The sequence below is a fragment of the Periplaneta americana genome, chromosome 15, assembly GCF_040183065.1.
Source record: "Periplaneta americana isolate PAMFEO1 chromosome 15, P.americana_PAMFEO1_priV1, whole genome shotgun sequence".
Classification (NCBI taxonomy): Eukaryota; Metazoa; Arthropoda; class Insecta; order Blattodea; family Blattidae; genus Periplaneta; species Periplaneta americana.
This window is the reverse complement of record NC_091131.1, coordinates 21,412,082-21,431,737: the sequence shown is the minus strand read 5'-3', so window position 1 is coordinate 21,431,737 and position 19,656 is coordinate 21,412,082. Positions and strand designations below refer to the sequence as shown.

The following is a 19,656-nucleotide window of genomic DNA, read 5'->3' as shown; positions in this document are numbered from 1 at the left end:
TGTTGTAGGTAAATGTCCTCCCCCCCTCCCCCCACAGGAGTGATTTTGTTTTTGCCATATATGATAGATGTTATTGGATGTAAATGTAATTATTATAAACGGAGAACGCAATCACGATAATGCAAGAAATGTATCAAGTTTTCTAGTAATAATAATAGCAATGTCTAATATAATTAGTGTATCAATCTTTGCGTCTGTAACAGTTGTGCAGCATGATTATTCGTTTTATTATATTTTCTGTGACGTTATCTCTGTACTAATATTGTTATTAATTTACTGCTATAAAATAATATTTTGTAAAACGTTTCTACATTGTCGCAGTATATAGGCGGAACACTATTTATAAAGAATATAATAAAGAATATAATTACAAAATAAACAAGAGAAATAGAAATAAAATAATACAAGCAATATAAAAAGAAGATACAGTAGTATTAACAAAATTTGAGACCGAATGAGCAGCGCTCGTGCTCGGTCGCAGTTCAGATGTAATATTAAAATAAAAAGAATAATAATAATAATAATAATAATAATAACAATAATAAAAATAAATAATTAAAATAAAATAGGAACTAAAATATAATGAAATGTATGGACCTATCACATTAGTATATGTGGTAAATCAAATATTGAATAATCATTAATTAGGAATAATAACTGTATATCGAAGTTTTTCATACTATTTTATTTATAACTTCATGTTACTGTTTGGTACGTTCCATTAGACGCTTGTCATAAACGCAGAAAATAAAGCCTTATTTTTACCGTGTGAGCAAAACATGTGTATCTTATCTGTCGCCTTCCATACAAGATGACCTTGTACTGTGCTTCTATTTATTACGAGCGTATCACGACCGATCTTACCTCATTCGAGCGTGCGACATTCGACCGAATTCAAGCGCGCGATGTAACTCCAATGCAGCACTCTGATGCCTATCTATCTACCAGTAATTGTTTTCTCTCTTCCTTCCTCTCGACCTTTCTTCTCCCCTCCCGTTGTGCCCTACTCGTGAGCCCTATGCCGCAGGATGGAGTCGCTGTCCCTGAACCTGCGGCTCCTGGAGCTGTCGGGCATCGTGGAGCCTCCCTTCGTCGCAGGCCACCGCTGGCGCAGGTCATTGTTTTCGCTCTACATGGCGACCTCTGTGCTCATTTTCGTGCCCGTGCTGCTGGGCGAGCTCCTGGCCTTCTACCACTTCTGGGGCGACCTCGTCGTCATCACCAACAACATGTTCACCATCGTCGGCAACCTCACCTTTTACGGCGAGGCCCTGTACATCATCGCGAGAAGAGCGGAGTTCATGCGTCTGGCGGGGCAGTTGCAGCACATGCTGGACAACATGCCCAGGTGTGGCACCCGCCCGGTTGTAGTAAAACTGCCTCTTTTCTGTAGACCAGGCAAGAGGAAAAGTGCCTCAATGTCCGCTCTCCTCTCCGCCCTTGTTCTATTTCCATCCACCATTTAGTAGTTAGATATTACTTATCTGTACTACGCTCGAACAAGTCCATCGTTCAAAGTTAATTATATCAGTGTCGGAATTGTGTCGTACGATAAGCCAGAAAAATACAACGATTGAGAACTTAAGTATATACTGTATTATGTTACCGTTAAAACCCGAAATCCGTCAAAACCAGTTTCAACTAGTAAAAACTAATTTAAAAAATGATAGATAGATAGATAGATAGATAGATAGATAGATAGATAGATAGATAGATAGATAGATAGATAGATAGATAGATAGATAGATGGATGGATGGATGGATGGATGGATGGATGGATGGATGGATGGATGGATGGATGGATGGATGGATGGATGGATGGATGGATGGATGGATGGATGGATGGATGGATGGATGGATGGATGGATGGATGGATAGATAGATAGATAGATAGATAGATAGATAGATAGATAGATAGATAGATAGATAGATAGATAGATAGATAGATAGATAGATAGATAGATAGATAGATAGATAGATAGATAGATAGATAGATAGATAGGTGGGTGGGTGGGTGGGTGGATGGATGGATGGATGGATGGATGGATGGATGGATGGATGGATGGATAGCGAGTTTTCGTGAGATTTAGAATCAATGATAGGTTAGGTTTGGTTTGTTTAGATTTTTAGTTTGTTTAGTGCTTTTAGCAAACAAAAACCTAAACAACCCAAACCTAACCTATCATTGATTCTAGATCTTACGAAAACTCGCTACCTACCTACCTACTTACATTTGCTTGAACTAGTTTTTACTAGTTGAAACTGGTTTTGACGGACTTCGGGTTTTAACGGGGAGCAAATTTTCGAAGCTGCCTTTCAAGCTGTAATCAAATAGGAATTATCGTATTTATTCGCTTATTACACCCCTCCCATATAAGACCTCCCCTCTACTTAAAGAGCAAAATTTAATATTACATATACAGCGTGATTGACGAGGATTTACCGCCACATACAGAGCTTATTTCAGATGACATTCTGAACAAAAAAGTCATGTAAACATGTGTCCTAATCTCAGTATTTTCAGAGTTTGTAAAATACCATTAGTCTTTAGTTGTAAGGGTAAAAGAATATTACAAATAGAGAATGAACTATTCAAAAGTACCATTTATTTAATTAGCCAGTATTCTGAAGCTAAAATGTGTTGCGAACTCCATAGTTGCTTCGTACAGATTTTTTTTTTTCGATTTTTAACTAGAAAATTACATTTTTCTTATGCATTTATTACAACAATTGTTGACTGTACATTAGAATGCAGAATTAAACTGTAAAATATCAAGTTCCTGAAGTCATATGATTTGTAACAATTGTTATAAGTGCGTAAGAATTATGCAATTTCTATTTAAAAATTGAACAACAAAATCTGTAGAAAGCAATAATTATTAACAACACAATTTTAGCTTCAGAACACTAGAAAATTAAATAAATTATACTTCTGAATAGTTCATTCTCTGTTTGTAATATTCTTTTGCCCTTAAAAAAAAGGTATTTTACAAACAACTTCAAATTTGTGTAACTCTGAAAATATTGAGATTAGGACACATGTTTATATAACATTTTTTGCTCAGAATATCTTTGAAAATAAGTTCCGTAAATGATGATAAATCCTCGTGAATCACCCTGTGTATACAGAATGAACCGTAAGTAATATAATAAAATTCATGAGATTATTCTTTGAGATATTTCAAACAAAAAGGTTTAAAACGATATCGCTTGTTTTTGTTTCATTTTCGAGATTTTTTTTTTCTTTTTTTGCTGTTATTTATACTCTCATTAAAATCTCTGGTTATATCGCGAGTTAATATTTTGGGTGAAATCCGTAGGCCTGTGTACTATTATTGACTACTAATTCTATTGTTGTGAACTAGTTGGCGTCTGTAGATGTATTACTAATTTGTTATGAATGTGCTTTCGGTGATGAATGAAGCATGTGATATTCAGGAATGTTGTGGCCCGAATTTCCTGGAATTTGCCTTACGGTTGAGGGAAAACCCTGAAAAACCTCAACCAGAAAATTCAACCCGACCGGAATCGAACCCGGGCCCTCTGCGTAAGAGACCATCATGCTGACTCCTACATCACATAGATGGTCAAAAATAATTTTATATGGAATATTTCATAGCGTGTTTTGTGAAAGCCATTGATTTAATTCCCAATATGCTCAGTCAATTTAAGAGAGCAGTGTATTATGATAATAAATGATTCAAAGAATTTTAATTTCGTCCTTTAAGGGGAGAGGATGGTATTTTTTGGTGAAAAATGAGTAAATTAAAAAAAAAATCTTTAAAATGCTCTGTGATATGTGTGAAATGCATAGCATAATATTTTGTGCGTATTTGTGACCTTATCAGATGCTGAGACGCCATTTTTAAAGTTCCTGCGTTATGGATTATTAAATCACTCGCCCCCTTTTATTGTTGTTTCCGGTAAATTCAATTTTCAAAATATATATATATATTTTTTTTCTTTAAAATTCTCTTTGATATGTGTGGAATGCATTGCATAACATTTCGTGAGTATTTGTGCCCTTATCGGATGTTGAGACGCCAAGTTTAAAAAACTTCCTGCGCTATGGATTTTTAAATCACTCGCCCCCTTTTATCGGTTTACGGTAACTTCATATTTTTGCTACATTGCCAGACAAAAATGGATATAACTTCTGAACTATTAAAGATAGATGCATGAAATTTATAACACACGTTCTTTAGACTATTAGGAAACTTTTCTCTTTAACATAATTTTGTTAATTGATTTCATTTTAAAAATACGTCCATTTGTTTGCAGGAAAGGAAATCAGAAAAGTGTTATTATATTTTAATTGTTTATTTTACAAACGTAGGGACTAATATCAAAATTCTCTTACAGACAGTTTGTAGAGCATGCTTTTGCAAGTACATTGCAAAAAACTGGATGAATCTATATTTAAAAATGGTTTAGATATATCACTTTTAGTAAAATCGTGCATTTTTTTTTCAAATCTGGGCCCCCAAATAATTTTTTTCTTTTTCAAAATATTTATTTTTGGTTGAGTTGCTACAGCTATGAGCTCTCTACATACAAAACATTAATATTTTACACCAAATAGGAAAAAAATTAAAAAAAATACCATCCTCTCCCCTTAAATGTGGAGAAATTTGAACCGAACAAATGTAACTTTTCGTTCTGCAAAGGAATTTTACAGTGCTCTGTATAAGTCCCTGTAGTACCCTGAGTTGATGTGAACCCCTGGTCATGATTCTTAAGACTTCCACCTCTCCAGGGCCGGTGCAAAGCAGATAGAAATAGTTGGGGCGGCCATGAGGCGCAGCAGGACCCTGACGTGGAGCATGGTCGTGGCGGTGTACATGGTGCCGTTCAGCTGGAGCGTGGCGCCGCTCTTCAGCATGCTGCTGTCCGGGGACGAAGACGTGCCGCAGGAGACACCGCTGGAGGCCGAGGACGACGTCGAGGAGTTCTGGAAGAGCCTCATCTCCATCATGTGGCTGCCCATCGACGCCACCAAGTCGCCAGTGAAGGAGCTGGTGTACGCGGGCCAGGCCTTCGTGTTCCTCATCACGGCCAGCTACTACACGTCCGTCAACACGGTGTTCGTGTCCTTCATCGTGCAAGTCACCGGCCAGTTCGAGGCCCTGCTCACGACCATCTCGGACATGGATCAGGCGGTGAGGGCCCAGATGGACGGTACTACTCGGGGCGTGGCTCTCAAATGGCTCGGCCGGAGCGAAGACCGCGACCCTCACGAGCTGCACCCGTATTTCGTGGACGTGATACGTCATCACCAGGCGATTATCACGTAAGTTTCTTAAATTTTGCTGATACAGCTACATATCCATAATCATTTTATTAATGTTTATGACTAGGAATATTATTTGATTACTCATACTTAGGGCCTGGATTTTAACCCTTAAATTGACAAAACTTCATTCCTCACACTAGTTTATTAAACCGTGTCGGACTGTAAACAAAACAACTATCGCAATATCCATATTTTTTATGTTGTGAAATATTATAGGTCAGTGGCGTAGCATGAAATTTTGAGCAGGGGAAGCTAACTCAAGTTGTCTTTCATGCAATATGAGAAAACGTATTACAAATATATATTCTTAAAATAAATAAATAGTAGTCAATGTCAAGTCAGCAGTCGAAGATTGGTTGGAACCTCGTAACACTAATAAGGCATGATCTCAAATGGTACGTACCATAGTAAAATATGATTCACGGTTTACACATATCTCTAACAAATAGACACGTGTCCACACCTGTGGAGTAACGGTCAGCGCGTCTGGCCGTGAAACTAGGTGGCCCGGGTTCGATTCCCGGTCGGGACAAGTTACCTGGTTGAGGTTTTTTCCGGGGTTTTCCCTCAACCCAATATGAGCAAATGCTGGGTAACTTTCGGTGCTGGACCCCGGACTCATTTCACCGGCATTGTCACCTTCATCTCATTCAGACGCTAAATAACCAAAGATGTTGATAAAGCGTCGTAAAATAACCTACTAAAGTAAAAAAAATAAATAGACACGTATACGTATAACATTAGCTCACTCCCTGTCATACACAATCACAATCACAACATTAACGGTCAATAGATACAGGATTAGTATCATTACGTAAGTATGCGTCTGTCTTTTGGTTGTGTCCTTCATTGACAGCAAGGGAGTCAGTCATTTGTTTTTTAGATCACACTTTTGTTCATAAGTCAGTCTTGATAATAGAATTGTCCTAAAAAATTCAAATAAATTGGTGTCAGGAATTGTTATTTCACTCATTATTTATTATATCAGCCACAATGCACATTAACACTTCAACTGAACACAACTGACGAAAAGGGATAACTCGGAAACTACTTATTTTCAATGTCAAAGCTAGCTTCTTGCGAGCCTTGCGACCAGGATAGTTTAGTTAGAAAGGGATGGAAAATCTGCGGGGTGGGTTACACAGAAGAATGAGTGTAAGAAACCAGTCTGCTTGAAAGCTGGTGTGTGCAGCCTTCTTGTTTACTGCTGCATCACAAATCATCCTGAGCTGCCGCATCACAATATTTAACGCGTAAATATAAATTCCATTAAAATTAATACATAATTTTATCCATAAACTCAGGTTTATTATGAAATTATTATTAACTGGAGAAGCTGAGCTTTTTAGCTTACATTGACGCTACGCCACTGTTATAGGTAGTAGTGCGAAATTTTAATTTTGCTACCAATTTTTTTCTCTTGTTCTATTAAAATTATAGCATATAGCCTTAACCTGTTGTATCCTATAGGATACCTAGAAATACAGAGTGGGTTAAAAGTAGCTTTCCCCAAACACTTTCTTGCATTTAATTTACATTTGACTACACATTCCTTTACAGATTCTGTTCAAAATGGAGGCCCTGTTTCTCGACACACAATTATCAACATTTATACACTGATTTACAGATGGCAGAACATAACTCACGATTTTCATTGATTTTCACGAATGACTGTTCGATCGGCTGTTGCAACTGATGTAGATCTTGCGGTATCTAAGCAAAACATCATTCTGCAAGATATCTCTCAGCGAAAAATCACATTTTGTCAGGTCGCATGATCTGGGTGGCCATTTTGTTATGCCACGACGGCCAATCCATTTATGGAATTATTGATTCAAGGAGTCCCTCACTCCTACACCAAAATGAGGTGGTGCTCCATCCTGTTTGTCATATCAACTGCATATCGGCAAAATGAGGGCTGTTTTAAAGACATGACAATGAAAAAAACAGTTGATGCACGAACATGATTGCCAACTCACCACTTGTTACACCAGCTATTCGTTTGTTCAAATTGTGATATTTGTATATGTGTACAAGTATGAAACCTAAGAACGAATATTGAGGAAAGCGACTTTTGACCCACCTTGTATTTAAAAAATGACCTAAAAGATGACTTTATGATCTTGAAATCAATGAAAAATGATACCTATAAAAAGAAACAAAATGACTCAAAATTACCTTTATTTTTAATTTTTTTTATTTTAGTACGTTATTTTACGACGCTTTATCAACAGCTTAGGTTATTTAGCGTCTGAATGAGATGAAGGTGATAATGCCGGGGTCCAACACCGAAAGTTACCCAGCATTTGCTCATATTGGAAAAAACCTCAACCAGGTAACTTGCCCCGACCGGGAATCGAACCCGGGCCACCTGGTTTCGCGACTAGACGCGCTAACCGTTACTCCACAGGTGTGGACGCTTTATTTTCATCTTCGTACATATTGATTTACATGTTGGTCGATGATGAATCTCTTTTCTGCTGCCACTTCCACATCACAAATTTTGCAGTACAGAATACTACGTTACTTGAAAATACAGTGTCACCGTACTCCGAAACAAACTGTTTTAATTTCGCGGAAGTACAGTATGCGCCAAAATAAACAGTAGGCCTACCTACTGAAATTCTCGCACTGATACTGCGCATGTACGTATCGTACCCATGGTGAAGTTTACAACACATTTTTAAAAAATGTCGCCGTCCGCTTGAATACACTTGGCCGCACGCTTGTGAACGGCACTCGTCGCTCTACAGCTACGGTTTGGCTACGGCGATCTTCGCCGACGATCATCGCTGGCGATCTTCGCTGGGATTCTGTCCCGTTGATTTGAATGTGCATGGTTTCTTTACGGCGATGAACGTCAACGAACGTCGCTGGGCTCGACGAACATCGTCGGCGTTTGCCTTGGAGGCAAAAACCTGGCGATCATCGCCGAGAAACCAATTGTAAAATTACAGTAGGTTATGAATTAAATCATTTAATAACATGTGATTTATAAGTACATCATACATACCATAATGGCGGTAAAACGGAAATCTTTCTGCAATTTCTTCGCTAATGAGGACGATATATTAATTGATTAAACACAAATCCCTGTTCGACATGAGCCAAAAAGAAGAATCAATGTAAACAATAACAAATCTATATTTTGCAATAACCAGAACTGTTAATATAATTGAGTAAAGTGATTCATAATTGAAGGACACACACGATGCGGCAGATTTAGCTTCTGAAGCAAAGTTTGAGTGTGAAATAGTAAGTGAAGTGGAATTCCGAGCAAAGGAAAGAAATAAAACAACCTCCTTCTCACATTATTTTTTTATTTGTAACATTATTTCCTAAATAAATGCTCCTAAATAAAAAAAATAACGCTGTAAAAAGTAAAAATAAAGTTTTTATATAATTGGTTTTTACCTTAAAGTTATGCTTATCTTTCAGCTGGGCTGATTGGTTTGTGAATAAATTTTGTGGGTAATTTTACAACATCATTTTCAATTGAACTTAAAACAAAATGAAATTGTTCGGGAGAAAGTCTGAAATATTCCTTAAAATTGGTGGGTTCATTTTCAAGTATTTATAAACATGACATTAACTACTTTAAAGATCCGTACTTGTTTTTCAAGGCAAAACTTATATTATAACGTTATCATATTGTCATCCACATATCAGCTGATCAGACATGGTCAACTATATAAAACAATAAACTATCCACCTACGAAGTTCGCCGATAAAGAAACCACTCTCTGACGATGACCGCTGGCGATATCAGTCGTCAGCGAAGTTCGTTCGACGAAGATCGTCGTAGCGAAACCGTAGCTTACGTAACTGCATCTTTGATTTCCGTAGCGCTCGCGCTGGCTGCTGACTGCACGCTGACCAAGATCACGCGTTCACAGCAATGCGTTCCAATAACGAAACGTAGGCCTAACTCTGTAAATATTGAGAATAGGACTCATGTTTATATGACATTTTTGCTCAGAATGTCTTCGGAAATAAGCTCCGTAAGGGACGGTAAATCTTCGTGAATTCATTCATTCATTCATTCATTCATTCATTCATTCATTCATTTTATTCCATAGATCTTACATGAGCAATGAAGCTTTAAGATGTGGAACAAGCCAACATTTTACAATATTAAAATTACAATTTTTACAAATTTTTATAGTTTTACAGGCGGCCGGGTAGCTCAGTTGGTAGAGCAGCTGGCTACGGACTGGAAGGTCCAGGGTTCGATCCCAGGTGGTGACAGGATTTTTTCTCGTTGCCAAACTTTCAGAACGGCCCCAAGGTTCACTCAGCCTTCTATAAAATTGAGTACCAAGTCTTTCCCGGGGGTAAAAGGCGGTCAGAGCGTGGTGCCGACCACACCACCTCATTCTAGTGCCGAGGTCATGGAAAGCATGGGGCTCTACCTCCATGCCCCCCCAAGTGCCTTCATGGCATGTTACGGGGATACCTTTACCTTTTTTTTTTTATAGTTTTACAATTTAGTAATTTTCTACAATTTTTGCAATTTTGTGTTTTTTTTTTTTTTTTGCGAGATGTAGTGAGATGAGATGAGGTCCGAGGATTCGCCAAAATATTACCCGGCATTTGCCTTTTGGTGGGGGGAAACCTCGGAAAAACCCAACCAGGTAATCAAATCAAAGGGGTTGATGCCAAGGACTCGCCATAGACCATCCGGCTTCAGTCCCACGGCTGTGGAAAACCTCGGAAGAAACCAAAGACCAAAGGGGGATCCAACCCAAGCCCGAACGCAGCTCCGGATCAGCAGCCCAGCGAGTCTGCCGACTGAGCTACATCGATGGCTCTACTAAAAGTGTACAATACATAGCCAATCAGATTAGTAAATTTACAAACGCAAATGATCATTCATAAGTTGAGCTACATGTATAATACAAAACAAGTTAATTAAATTTAAGGCATAAACAATTCAACCAGTTGTGATATACAGAAATTGATAATACATATCATGCAAACTACTTCAAATTACAAACACAAATAATTTATCAGTAGAGCTATATAGATTACTATTCAATTTAAAGCATATACAATTCATCGGCCAAAACTATACAAATATATACAATACAAAGTAGCATACGTTCATTAAGCTATACAAATTTGTGCAATTAATATCAAGTAGATTAATTCAATTTATAATCATAAACAATTCATCAGTTGAGCTATACATATTACCATTCAATTTACAGTAGGTCTATATACAATTCATCAGTAGAGCTACACACCCTGTATACCACTTACAATTAGTTCACTGAAGTCTTTTTCACTACACCTGAAATATAATAGACCTGATAATAATTTTTATTGTACAAATTACGCTTTCAGGAATAACTCCCTGTAAAGTTAATTTGAATAATTTTTCCCTCGAAATTATTCAAATTAACTTTACAGGGAGTTATTCTTGAAAGCATAATTTGCATAATACACGTCACTGTACGTAACAGAAAACCACAATTTAAAGTCACACAGAGTTAGTGTGCACTCAAATGTTGGTTGCTTGACTGTTGTCAGCCCACTTTGAGATCTGTGGATATAGAGGGATCGGTGTCGGGTAGAGTTCCCGGGTAGCTCAGTGGGACAGCGTTGGTACGTTTAACCAAAGGTCCCGGGTTCGATACCCGACCCCGGAACAATTTTTCCCTCGAAATTATTCACAATTTTTATTGTCATGTTATTGAAGTGTGGACTTTCCACCTTGCACAGGTTCTCTCGCCAGCTGAATGACGTGCTCAGTCCTCTTCTTCTCTTCTACTTCTTCAGCGCTCAGATCATGATGTGCGTCATGGCTTTCCAGATGGTGCTTGTGAGTCAAAGTATATTGCTATGCTGATAATTGTGTTCACAGAAATATATATAAAAATCATCATTAGTGCTATTATACAGGGTGTTTCAAAAATACGGGGCATAATTTCAGGTATGTATTTCCCACATGTAGACAATCAAAATAGTTCATTACAACATTTGTCCGGAAATGCTTCATTTCCGAGTTATGGCCTTCACAACATTGAAATTCACCGGAACGTTTTTCTTTCCGCAGGTCGTTGTCATTACAGAAGATGTTCAAAGTGTCCACCTCCTGCTTGAATACAGACCTCACATCGATGTCTCATTGACCTGCGAACACGATCCCAAACTCCAGGAGTATTGCGTATGTCCTCAGAACATACCACAATTCGATTCCGAAGGGATTCCAAATCAGACACAGGAGACGAATAAACCAATGATTTTAAATTGCCCCACAAGTAGAAATCGAGAGGGTTCAGATCAGGTGAGCGTGGAGGCCAAGCAGTTGGGCCACCTCTACCTATCCATCGATCAGGAAACCTTCGATCCAAGTACCGGCGAGCCGTACGGCTGAAGTGTGCAGGAGCGCCATCATGCAAGTACTGAATGTGTTGACGATTGATCAGTGGAGCGTCTTCTAAAACATGAGGTATGGTGTTTTCCAGGAAGTTTGTGTACGCCTGCCCCGTAAGTCTGTTTACAAGTAGACTACATGGGGTCCAACTAATCGATCACCAATGATACTGGCCCACATGTTGAGGGAGAACCGCACCTGGTGATGAGATGGAACAGTTGCACGTGGGTTTTCATACGCCCATACATGCTGATTGTGGAAATTTGTTATGCCATCTCGTGTGAACTGTGCTTCATACTAAGGCAGGAAAGTTCGGATTTACACCACACTGCTGCAAGAACCACTGACAGAACCTAACTCGTGCAGGGTAATCTGCTGGTGACAGGGCCTGTACACGTTGCAAATGATAAGGATACAATTGATACTCTTTCAACAGTCTCCAGACAATCGTATGAGGAACATTGACTTGCAACGCTACCTTTCGTGTGCTGATAGAAGGAGTAATGTTCACAGCCTCCAGAATCTCCTCCTGTACTTCCGGAGTTGTAGATCTTGGTCGTCCTGTCCCCTTCCCAAACCAGGAGAGTTAAATTTTCCATACTCGCACAGACGGTAATGGAGACGTACAAATGTCTTCCGATCTGGACATTGTCGCTGTGGGTACCTCTCCTGGTACAAACTACGAGCCAGCGCAGCATTGCCATCCGCCTTACCGTACATGAAGTGTATCTCTGCCACCTCTTGATTTGAATACATAACGCACAGTCTAACGCCTACACAACACTGAATGTAATCTTCGCCTCGGAATGAACTGTCAGAGTGCCCTCTTAATGTCTCCTTTGACGGCAACGACCTGCGGAAAGAAAAACGTTCCGGTGAATTTCAATGTTGTGAAGGCCATAACGCGGAAATAAAGCATTTCCGGACACATGTTGTAATGAACTATTTTGATTGTCTACATGTGGGAAATACATACCTGAAATTATGCCCCGTATTTTTTAAACATCCTGTATATATAAAAAAATCATCATTAGTGCTATTATATACAAGAAGTAGCTTACTTCTCAATTCTTACGAATTAGGTACCTATATATTTTATAGATGGGCCTAGTAATACAAATTTTGTCTACTATGACCGCAAACCTATTGTTATATACAGGTATAAACCGAGTTGTATACATTTTTCATCATTTAGCCCCTAATCGCAGTGAAGTTAGTGCTGTGTTTGTATACATTATACAGGGGAAAGATTATTAGGTAAGCTATAATAATAATAATAATAATAATAATAATAATAATAATAATAATAATAATAATAATAGGCCTAACAATAATAATAATTCTTTATTTATACTGGCAGAGTTAAGATCATAAGGCCTTCTCTTACACTCTACCAGGTCACAAAGTATACAAGCAGTTAAAATTTAACAAAAAGTTAAAGAACAGAATACTAACATATTACAAAAAAAATAATAATAGCATAATAAAATCGACACTAAACAACATGAAAATAATACAATAATAATAAAAAAATAAAGTAAAATAGAATGGAATATATAGTCCCGTCACTCTAATTTCCGGCAGCCAGTCACGTTGCAGATCGGCTACATTTAAACGTGTGCGTCTTGTGATTCGCTGATGAAGACGTTAAGCATTTCCTAAGGCTGGATAAATAATATAATCGCCCGCCATTTTGGCTCTTTCCTTGGCGTTCGCAGAAAGCACACGAGGAAGTTATTTGCCGTTCAATTAGTTGCTGAATTATAGTGCGTTTGATTTATTATCATAGGAGCTACGACATTATAATGTTTAACGGTGTGGCAAATAGATTCCTCGTCTGGTAGCTAGGCAACGAAAGAACCAGAATGGCGAAAGATACTACCTACTAGACTTTATAGAGCCTTCACTTGCGTAAGCAAAGAGGAGGAGTCACTCCGGCAATAACAGCGTCGCGACTATAGCAAAAGCAACTAATTTAGTACAAATGGTTAAAATGGAAAACGTAAGGTAGAATATAACAAAATGGAATGTAATAAAATAATAATAAAAAAGAAAAGAAATACGAATATTAAATAAAATTCACAATAAAAAAGGTTATGATAATAAATTCATCGGCTGATAAAGAGAAAAAAAGGGGAAAGGAAGGAAAGAAATATATAGCCTATATTTTTACAAAACTATCGCAGAGAAAAGGGCTTATAACTGAAAGGAATGTGAATTGAAAAAGTGCAATTTTAATTTATTTTTGAAACTAGACTATAGGCCTACTATAAAAATCTCGACTAGTGGCTCAAAGGAAGGGTTAGCTTAGCATCAGCCGAACATTGATTTCAGCGAGCAGACTTTATCTTTCTGTACTAAAATAGTTGTTATTCTTTTGCAGACATGGGGAGAACAAAACAACTTCCTCAAGTTTTTCTTCGGATTGCTCTGCGTTCTGATTGGTCCCTTCTTCTTCTGCTGGCAGGGCAACATCTTCATTGAAAAGGTCAGTAGGGACAGTAGTTCTGTTATGTCTCTTCAGTATTGGACACCACTGTCGTTATTTTCAGTTCTGAAATTAATTTTTATTAGTCGTAGCCTACTACGACTGAAGTTGGATTTGTGAACATACGTTGTGCAATCACAAAGTAATTTTAATCGAAGTGTACGAACTGCTGTCTAGCTTTTCGTTCCTACCAATGATTTCTGCAACCCATGAACGTTAAAATAGCGGAATTCTGTCTCAGTGAAATTTGGTGGTATTCCCAGAGCCTGAATGTGCAGAAGGCGGTGTACAACTGCGAGTGGTATGAGCGCTCGCAGGGCTTCAAGAAGTTGGTGTTGATGGTCATAACCAGGACTCAGCGCCCCGTCCAGTTCACAGCCGGGAAGCTCTACCTCGCCTCGCTCGAATCCTTTGCAAAGGTAAGCAGGAGAGCAGAATTTCTAAAGCTACTGTTGGCGAACCACTGTAAGCTTTAGTATGCAATTTGAAAGACATGTTGGTTCAGAAAAGTGTGAATACAATTAATAATTATATATAATAATAAATTTTCAGTCAAATACACTTTTCAATTTGTGAGGTCAGATAATCTGTTACATCACAATATTTAGTACGAAGTCACTAATATTTTCGACTTTAAAAAGTCATCTTCAGGTGCATGAGATGCAAACAATATTTAAAATAGGTGATAAGTTGATCTAGCAATTAATGACATGGTAAGTAATGCACGTACTGGCATTTACAATTATATAAATTTCGTGCCTCTTGAGGTAAACTGTATATGGTAAAGCTGAACACTGATGCTAGATTTTCGTATGTATATAAGACAAGGAGAAGGCACAGCATGATATTAACCTTATACAATATTAAGGCTAAGTATTTTCATTAGATCGTATCATTAAAATTAAATTTGTACAGTTTGATATTAACTATGTTAAAATGTTAAATATAATGTATAAATTTAAAGGAGATGGAGAAGCTGTGATGCAAATGCTGTTGGTGGGAGAGCACGCAGTCTAATTCGTCGTGGTGAATGCCATAGTTGTATAGTTGTTCAGTTGTTTGCATCCAGACAAGGAGGCGTGTTTCACCCGACATTGTATTATATATAATTATTAATTGTATTCACACTTTTCTGAACCGACATGTAACGTCGGGTGAAACACGCCTCCTTGTCTGGATGCAAACAACTGAACAACTATACAACTATGGCATTCACCACGACGAATTAGACTGCGTGCTCTCCCACCAACAGCATTTGCATCACAGCTTCTCCATCTCTTTTAAATTTATACATTATATTTAACATTTTAACATAGTTAATATCAAACTGTACAAATTTAATTTTAATGATACGATCTAATGAAAATATTTAGCCTTAATATTGTATAGGGGAGACTGTTGTACCTTTATTTTTATTTTTTATTTTTTTTTTTGGTAGGTTATTTTACGACGCTTTATCAACAGCTTAGGTTATTTAGCGTCTGAATGAGATGAAGGTGATAATGCCGGTGAAATGAGCCCGGGGTCCAGCACCGAACGTTACCCAGCATTTGCTCATATTGGGTTGAGGGAAAACCCCGGAAAAAACCTCAACCAGGTAACTTGCCCCGACCGGGAATCGAACCCGGGCCACCTGGTTTCGCGGCCAGACGTGCTATTGTACCTTTAAACACTTTTCACATTTTACTTTTTTTAATTTTGGGAAATGAAATTTTTAAATGAAAAAATGCTTGAAATAATTATTGAAGATTCCTTTACAACTTCCTGTATGTATTTTCCTGCTTTACAGATCTATTAAGGATGGAAAAAATAAAATGAAGAGAGATGTATTGTGTTCAAAGGTACAACAGGATCATGCACCTTGGAACATACCCTCTTGTAAGTTGGAACACATGCAATATAGGTGGGAATATAGCTGTAAAAACTGACAATCATATTTAAAATGTATTTTCATTCATAAACCAGAGCAGGCTTCTCTGATTGAGATTTTATTTCCTGGAGAAGCAATAACTGCTTCAACAGCTTTCTTCAAGGCTTCCGGATCAATTGGGGACCTCTTTAATTCCAGACTTACTTCGTGACATGACCTTAAAATAAAAGAAAAACAAAAACCGATACTATCGTGTAATTTGGAACATGTTCCATGGTACAAGATGTTTTGTGTTCAAAGGTACAACAGGGTGCACGTTTAAACAAATACGGCTCCGAAAACTAGAGAGTCAAATAAATCATGGAAATTAAAATATGTTATTACTCACCAGATGATAGGGAACACACCATACTTGAAAGATATTAACAAATGCAATCTGGTTTTGTGTTAAAAAACATACATCAATGAACGAAATGTTTACTTTTGGTACTAAAAAAACTTCTTTTCTCCACGGAACTCACACTTTGCAATAAATCAAACTGAAACTACGACCAGAGCTACTTAGCGGCTTTCTCTACAATCTACTTCAGTTTGAGTCCTCTAGGTAGCAGCAAAAATTAAAAAAACAAAAAATGTTCAAAAGTACACTATGCTAAAGGTACAACAGTCTCCCCTAAGGTTAATATGCTGTGCCTTCTCCTTGTCTTATATACACACGAAAATCTAGCATCAGTGTTCAGCTTTACCATGTACAGTTTACCTCAAGAGGCACGAAATTTATATAATTGTAAATGCCAGTACGTGCATTACTTACCATGTCATTAATTGCTAGATCAACTTATCACCTATTTTAAATATTGTTTGCATCTCATGCACTTGAAGATGACTTTTTAAAGTCGAAAATATTAGTGACTTCGTACTAAATATTGTGATGTAACAGATTATCTGACCTCACAAATTGAAAAATGTATTTGACTGAAAATTTATTATTATATATAATTATTAATTTAGTATGAAAATCAACGTTTACGTGAAAGTTATGTTTTATGTAGCGCCTATAGACATTCATTATGCGATTTATCTTTTTATAATATGGATGAGAAAGAATTGGGACAAGCCTGAACATTTTCTAGAGAGAGTTCATTGAGTTCACTTTATGTGGCAGTGAGTTCGCGAGATACAAGTTTCTTTTTTAAAAGCATGCGCATAAAATAGTTGCTAACCGCAGTTTTCGAGGCATGTTTTGCCCACCCGTCTCACCGCTCTTGAGGATCCAACTGATTTCGTGCTATATTTTTCGTATCGCTATTTTTGTTTGTTCAGAAGTTATAAGCGATCCTAAAAAGATTTTTTATATATTTTTATCGAGCAGTTGGTAACTTTCTGTGCCAAGTGCAAAGACGTAGTTCGACGTCAAGAAGGTTTTACAGGTGTTCACAAGTTATCATGCAATAGTTGTAACGACTGCTACATCGGAGAAACTGGGAGATCTTTTTTTAAAAACGATACAACGATCACATTACAGCTATAATCAAATCACACAATATATCCATTATTTATAACGATGATATCGTGCTTAGCACATCTGCTTTGTAATCGAGGTTTGAGGCTTGCACACGATTTCAAGTGTTGGCTGTTTGACAGGTTTTTCGTGGTTTCCCAAGTCCTCCAGGCAAATGTCGAGGTAGTACCCACCAATTATTACAAGGAGACAATAGGCGCCGACTTGTAAAATTTATTGGGGGTGCTCATTGAGAAAAGGAAAACCACATTCAAGTTTAATGTAATTTTGAACATAGTAATTCATTTCCCTTAGGAAACACGATATTTTATTTCTGTTTCAGATGCTGAATTCCGTTTACTACTACTTTGCAGTGTTGAAACAACTTCATGAGGAATGAAATCTCTGCTGCTAGTTAACATTACTCTAGTTCTTGTACTGGTGGCACATTACTAAAGAGCAACAGTATAGTTCCCGCAAATGTTCTTGGCGGATGTAAAATATACGAGAATATTATTTTAACAAATAAAGTAATAAATTATAAACCAGTTCATATGACTTATCCTAACCAATGTAATACTAAAATAGTTTACATGACATACATTTATTGTGTAAACGTTTTCACCTTTGAGGCATCTTCAGACATTGAGTAATACGATATCAAATAAAATGCATAAATATACACTGGAACATACAATGTTGCTGAAGTTATATAATCTAAAATATGTTGTATTATGTAGTTACAAATTAATCACAAATAAGTTCAAAGTGTTCAGTGCCAAACTGCATAAAATACTTACATAAATACACTTAAATTCTGTTTGTTTAAATTAATTGTAAAAACAATCGCTGTGTGTACACTTAATATTAAATACTAGCTGAAATCACCCGTCGTTGCCTGTGTTTTCCTTTCTGCTTCTATTTTTAATTAAACTGGTTGTTAGGCTTTTCGGAAATCTCGGAAATCCAACTACAGACAACCAAAACGAATTGTCTTTACTAAGCTTTCCTCATCCCTAAAAGATGAATCTTTCTATAGCGTTCACGTACTTGAAATAATGAGCTTCTTAGCCAAATGCCTGCCAGGGTTAACTCAATTTAATCACCTGTAGATCAGACATCGAAAAGAAAACATTTCGTCATGTGCCTTACGTTCAACTGCTTTTAATATATGTTTATTTATTTATTTATTTATTTATCTATTTATTTATATTCTGACGTAGTTAAGGCCATTAGGCCTTCTTCCACACTGCCAGAAATATGAATAAAATAATAGAAAATCAAATTATAAACAAAATAAAACCAAACGAAAATATAATACAGGCTACAGTCACACAACCTAGATTGTATAGATTTTGGCCTTCATGATGTATCAACAATTTTATTTCATGTCGTGTTATTTTTCCATGGCCTCATGGAAATCGATGTTGAATACAACAGACAATAATAAAGACTGTATAAGATTGCACTTTAATATTATACATCAATGTTTCATCTGTATTTATTTTTATTTTTTATCTTTCTAATTAATTTAACGTCCATTTGTCCGATTTTAATGTAGCCTATGTTCTTCTCCTGGTTACGAAGGTTAAATGTGGAAACTTAGACAAAACGGTCAAAGCGTGTAGATTTGTATAGAGTACATACATATATACATACATACATAGCCACATTGACTTTTATATATAAGATAATTATAAATGTAAAATATTAGATTAACTTCATTATGGCAACAACTACAAAATCATGAAAATATATTCTGACAATTAATATAATCGATTTAGGTTACGTCATAATTTTCTGTCCTCCTTCTACATACAACAGCATTTCTGTTTCTACTGATGTTTGAAACTATTGACCAATATGTAACGATATTTATAGTATGTATTTGTATAAAAGAGTACATTTTTAATCCATTGGCTTGCAGACTGAAGCATACCCATACAGTAAATCTAAGGGCCAAGAACTCTTGCGGAACACTATATCTTAAATTATGACCAATGGAGGTTCTTGAATTGTCAACTTTATAATGTTAGGCCAGTGTAGCAATGTATATGTTAAAGATTAAAAATAATATATAGTTAACAATCATCATTAGAATATGTAGCCTATCCATTGATCTATT

The 19,656-nt window shown here is 36.9% G+C and overlaps 1 protein-coding gene across 1 annotated transcript; it reads left to right on the top strand.

Annotated features, from left to right (window-relative positions):
• Positions 1-905: 905 nt before the first annotated feature.
• On the top strand, positions 906-18,297 carry LOC138714708 (odorant receptor 10-like). Its single transcript, XM_069846780.1, has 6 exons — positions 906-1,348; positions 4,757-5,290; positions 11,018-11,117; positions 14,056-14,160; positions 14,424-14,579; positions 17,875-18,297. Exons 1-6 carry the CDS (start codon positions 1,029-1,031, stop codon positions 17,929-17,931), a joined length of 1,272 nt encoding a protein of 423 aa, XP_069702881.1. The 5' UTR covers positions 906-1,028; the 3' UTR covers positions 17,932-18,297.
• The last annotated feature ends 1,359 nt before the right edge of the window (positions 18,298-19,656 follow it).

Coding starts and splice junctions, on each gene's coding strand:
- LOC138714708 (XM_069846780.1), top strand. CDS start 1,029: ATGGAGTCGCTGTCCCTGAACCTGCGGCTCCTGGAGCTGTCGGGCATC. Junction 5,291..11,017: donor CATCACCAGGCGATTATCAC/GTAAGTTTCTTA, acceptor CACCTTGCACAG/GTTCTCTCGCCAGCTGAATG. Junction 14,580..17,874: donor CGCTCGAATCCTTTGCAAAG/GTAAGCAGGAGA, acceptor TTTCTGTTTCAG/ATGCTGAATTCCGTTTACTA.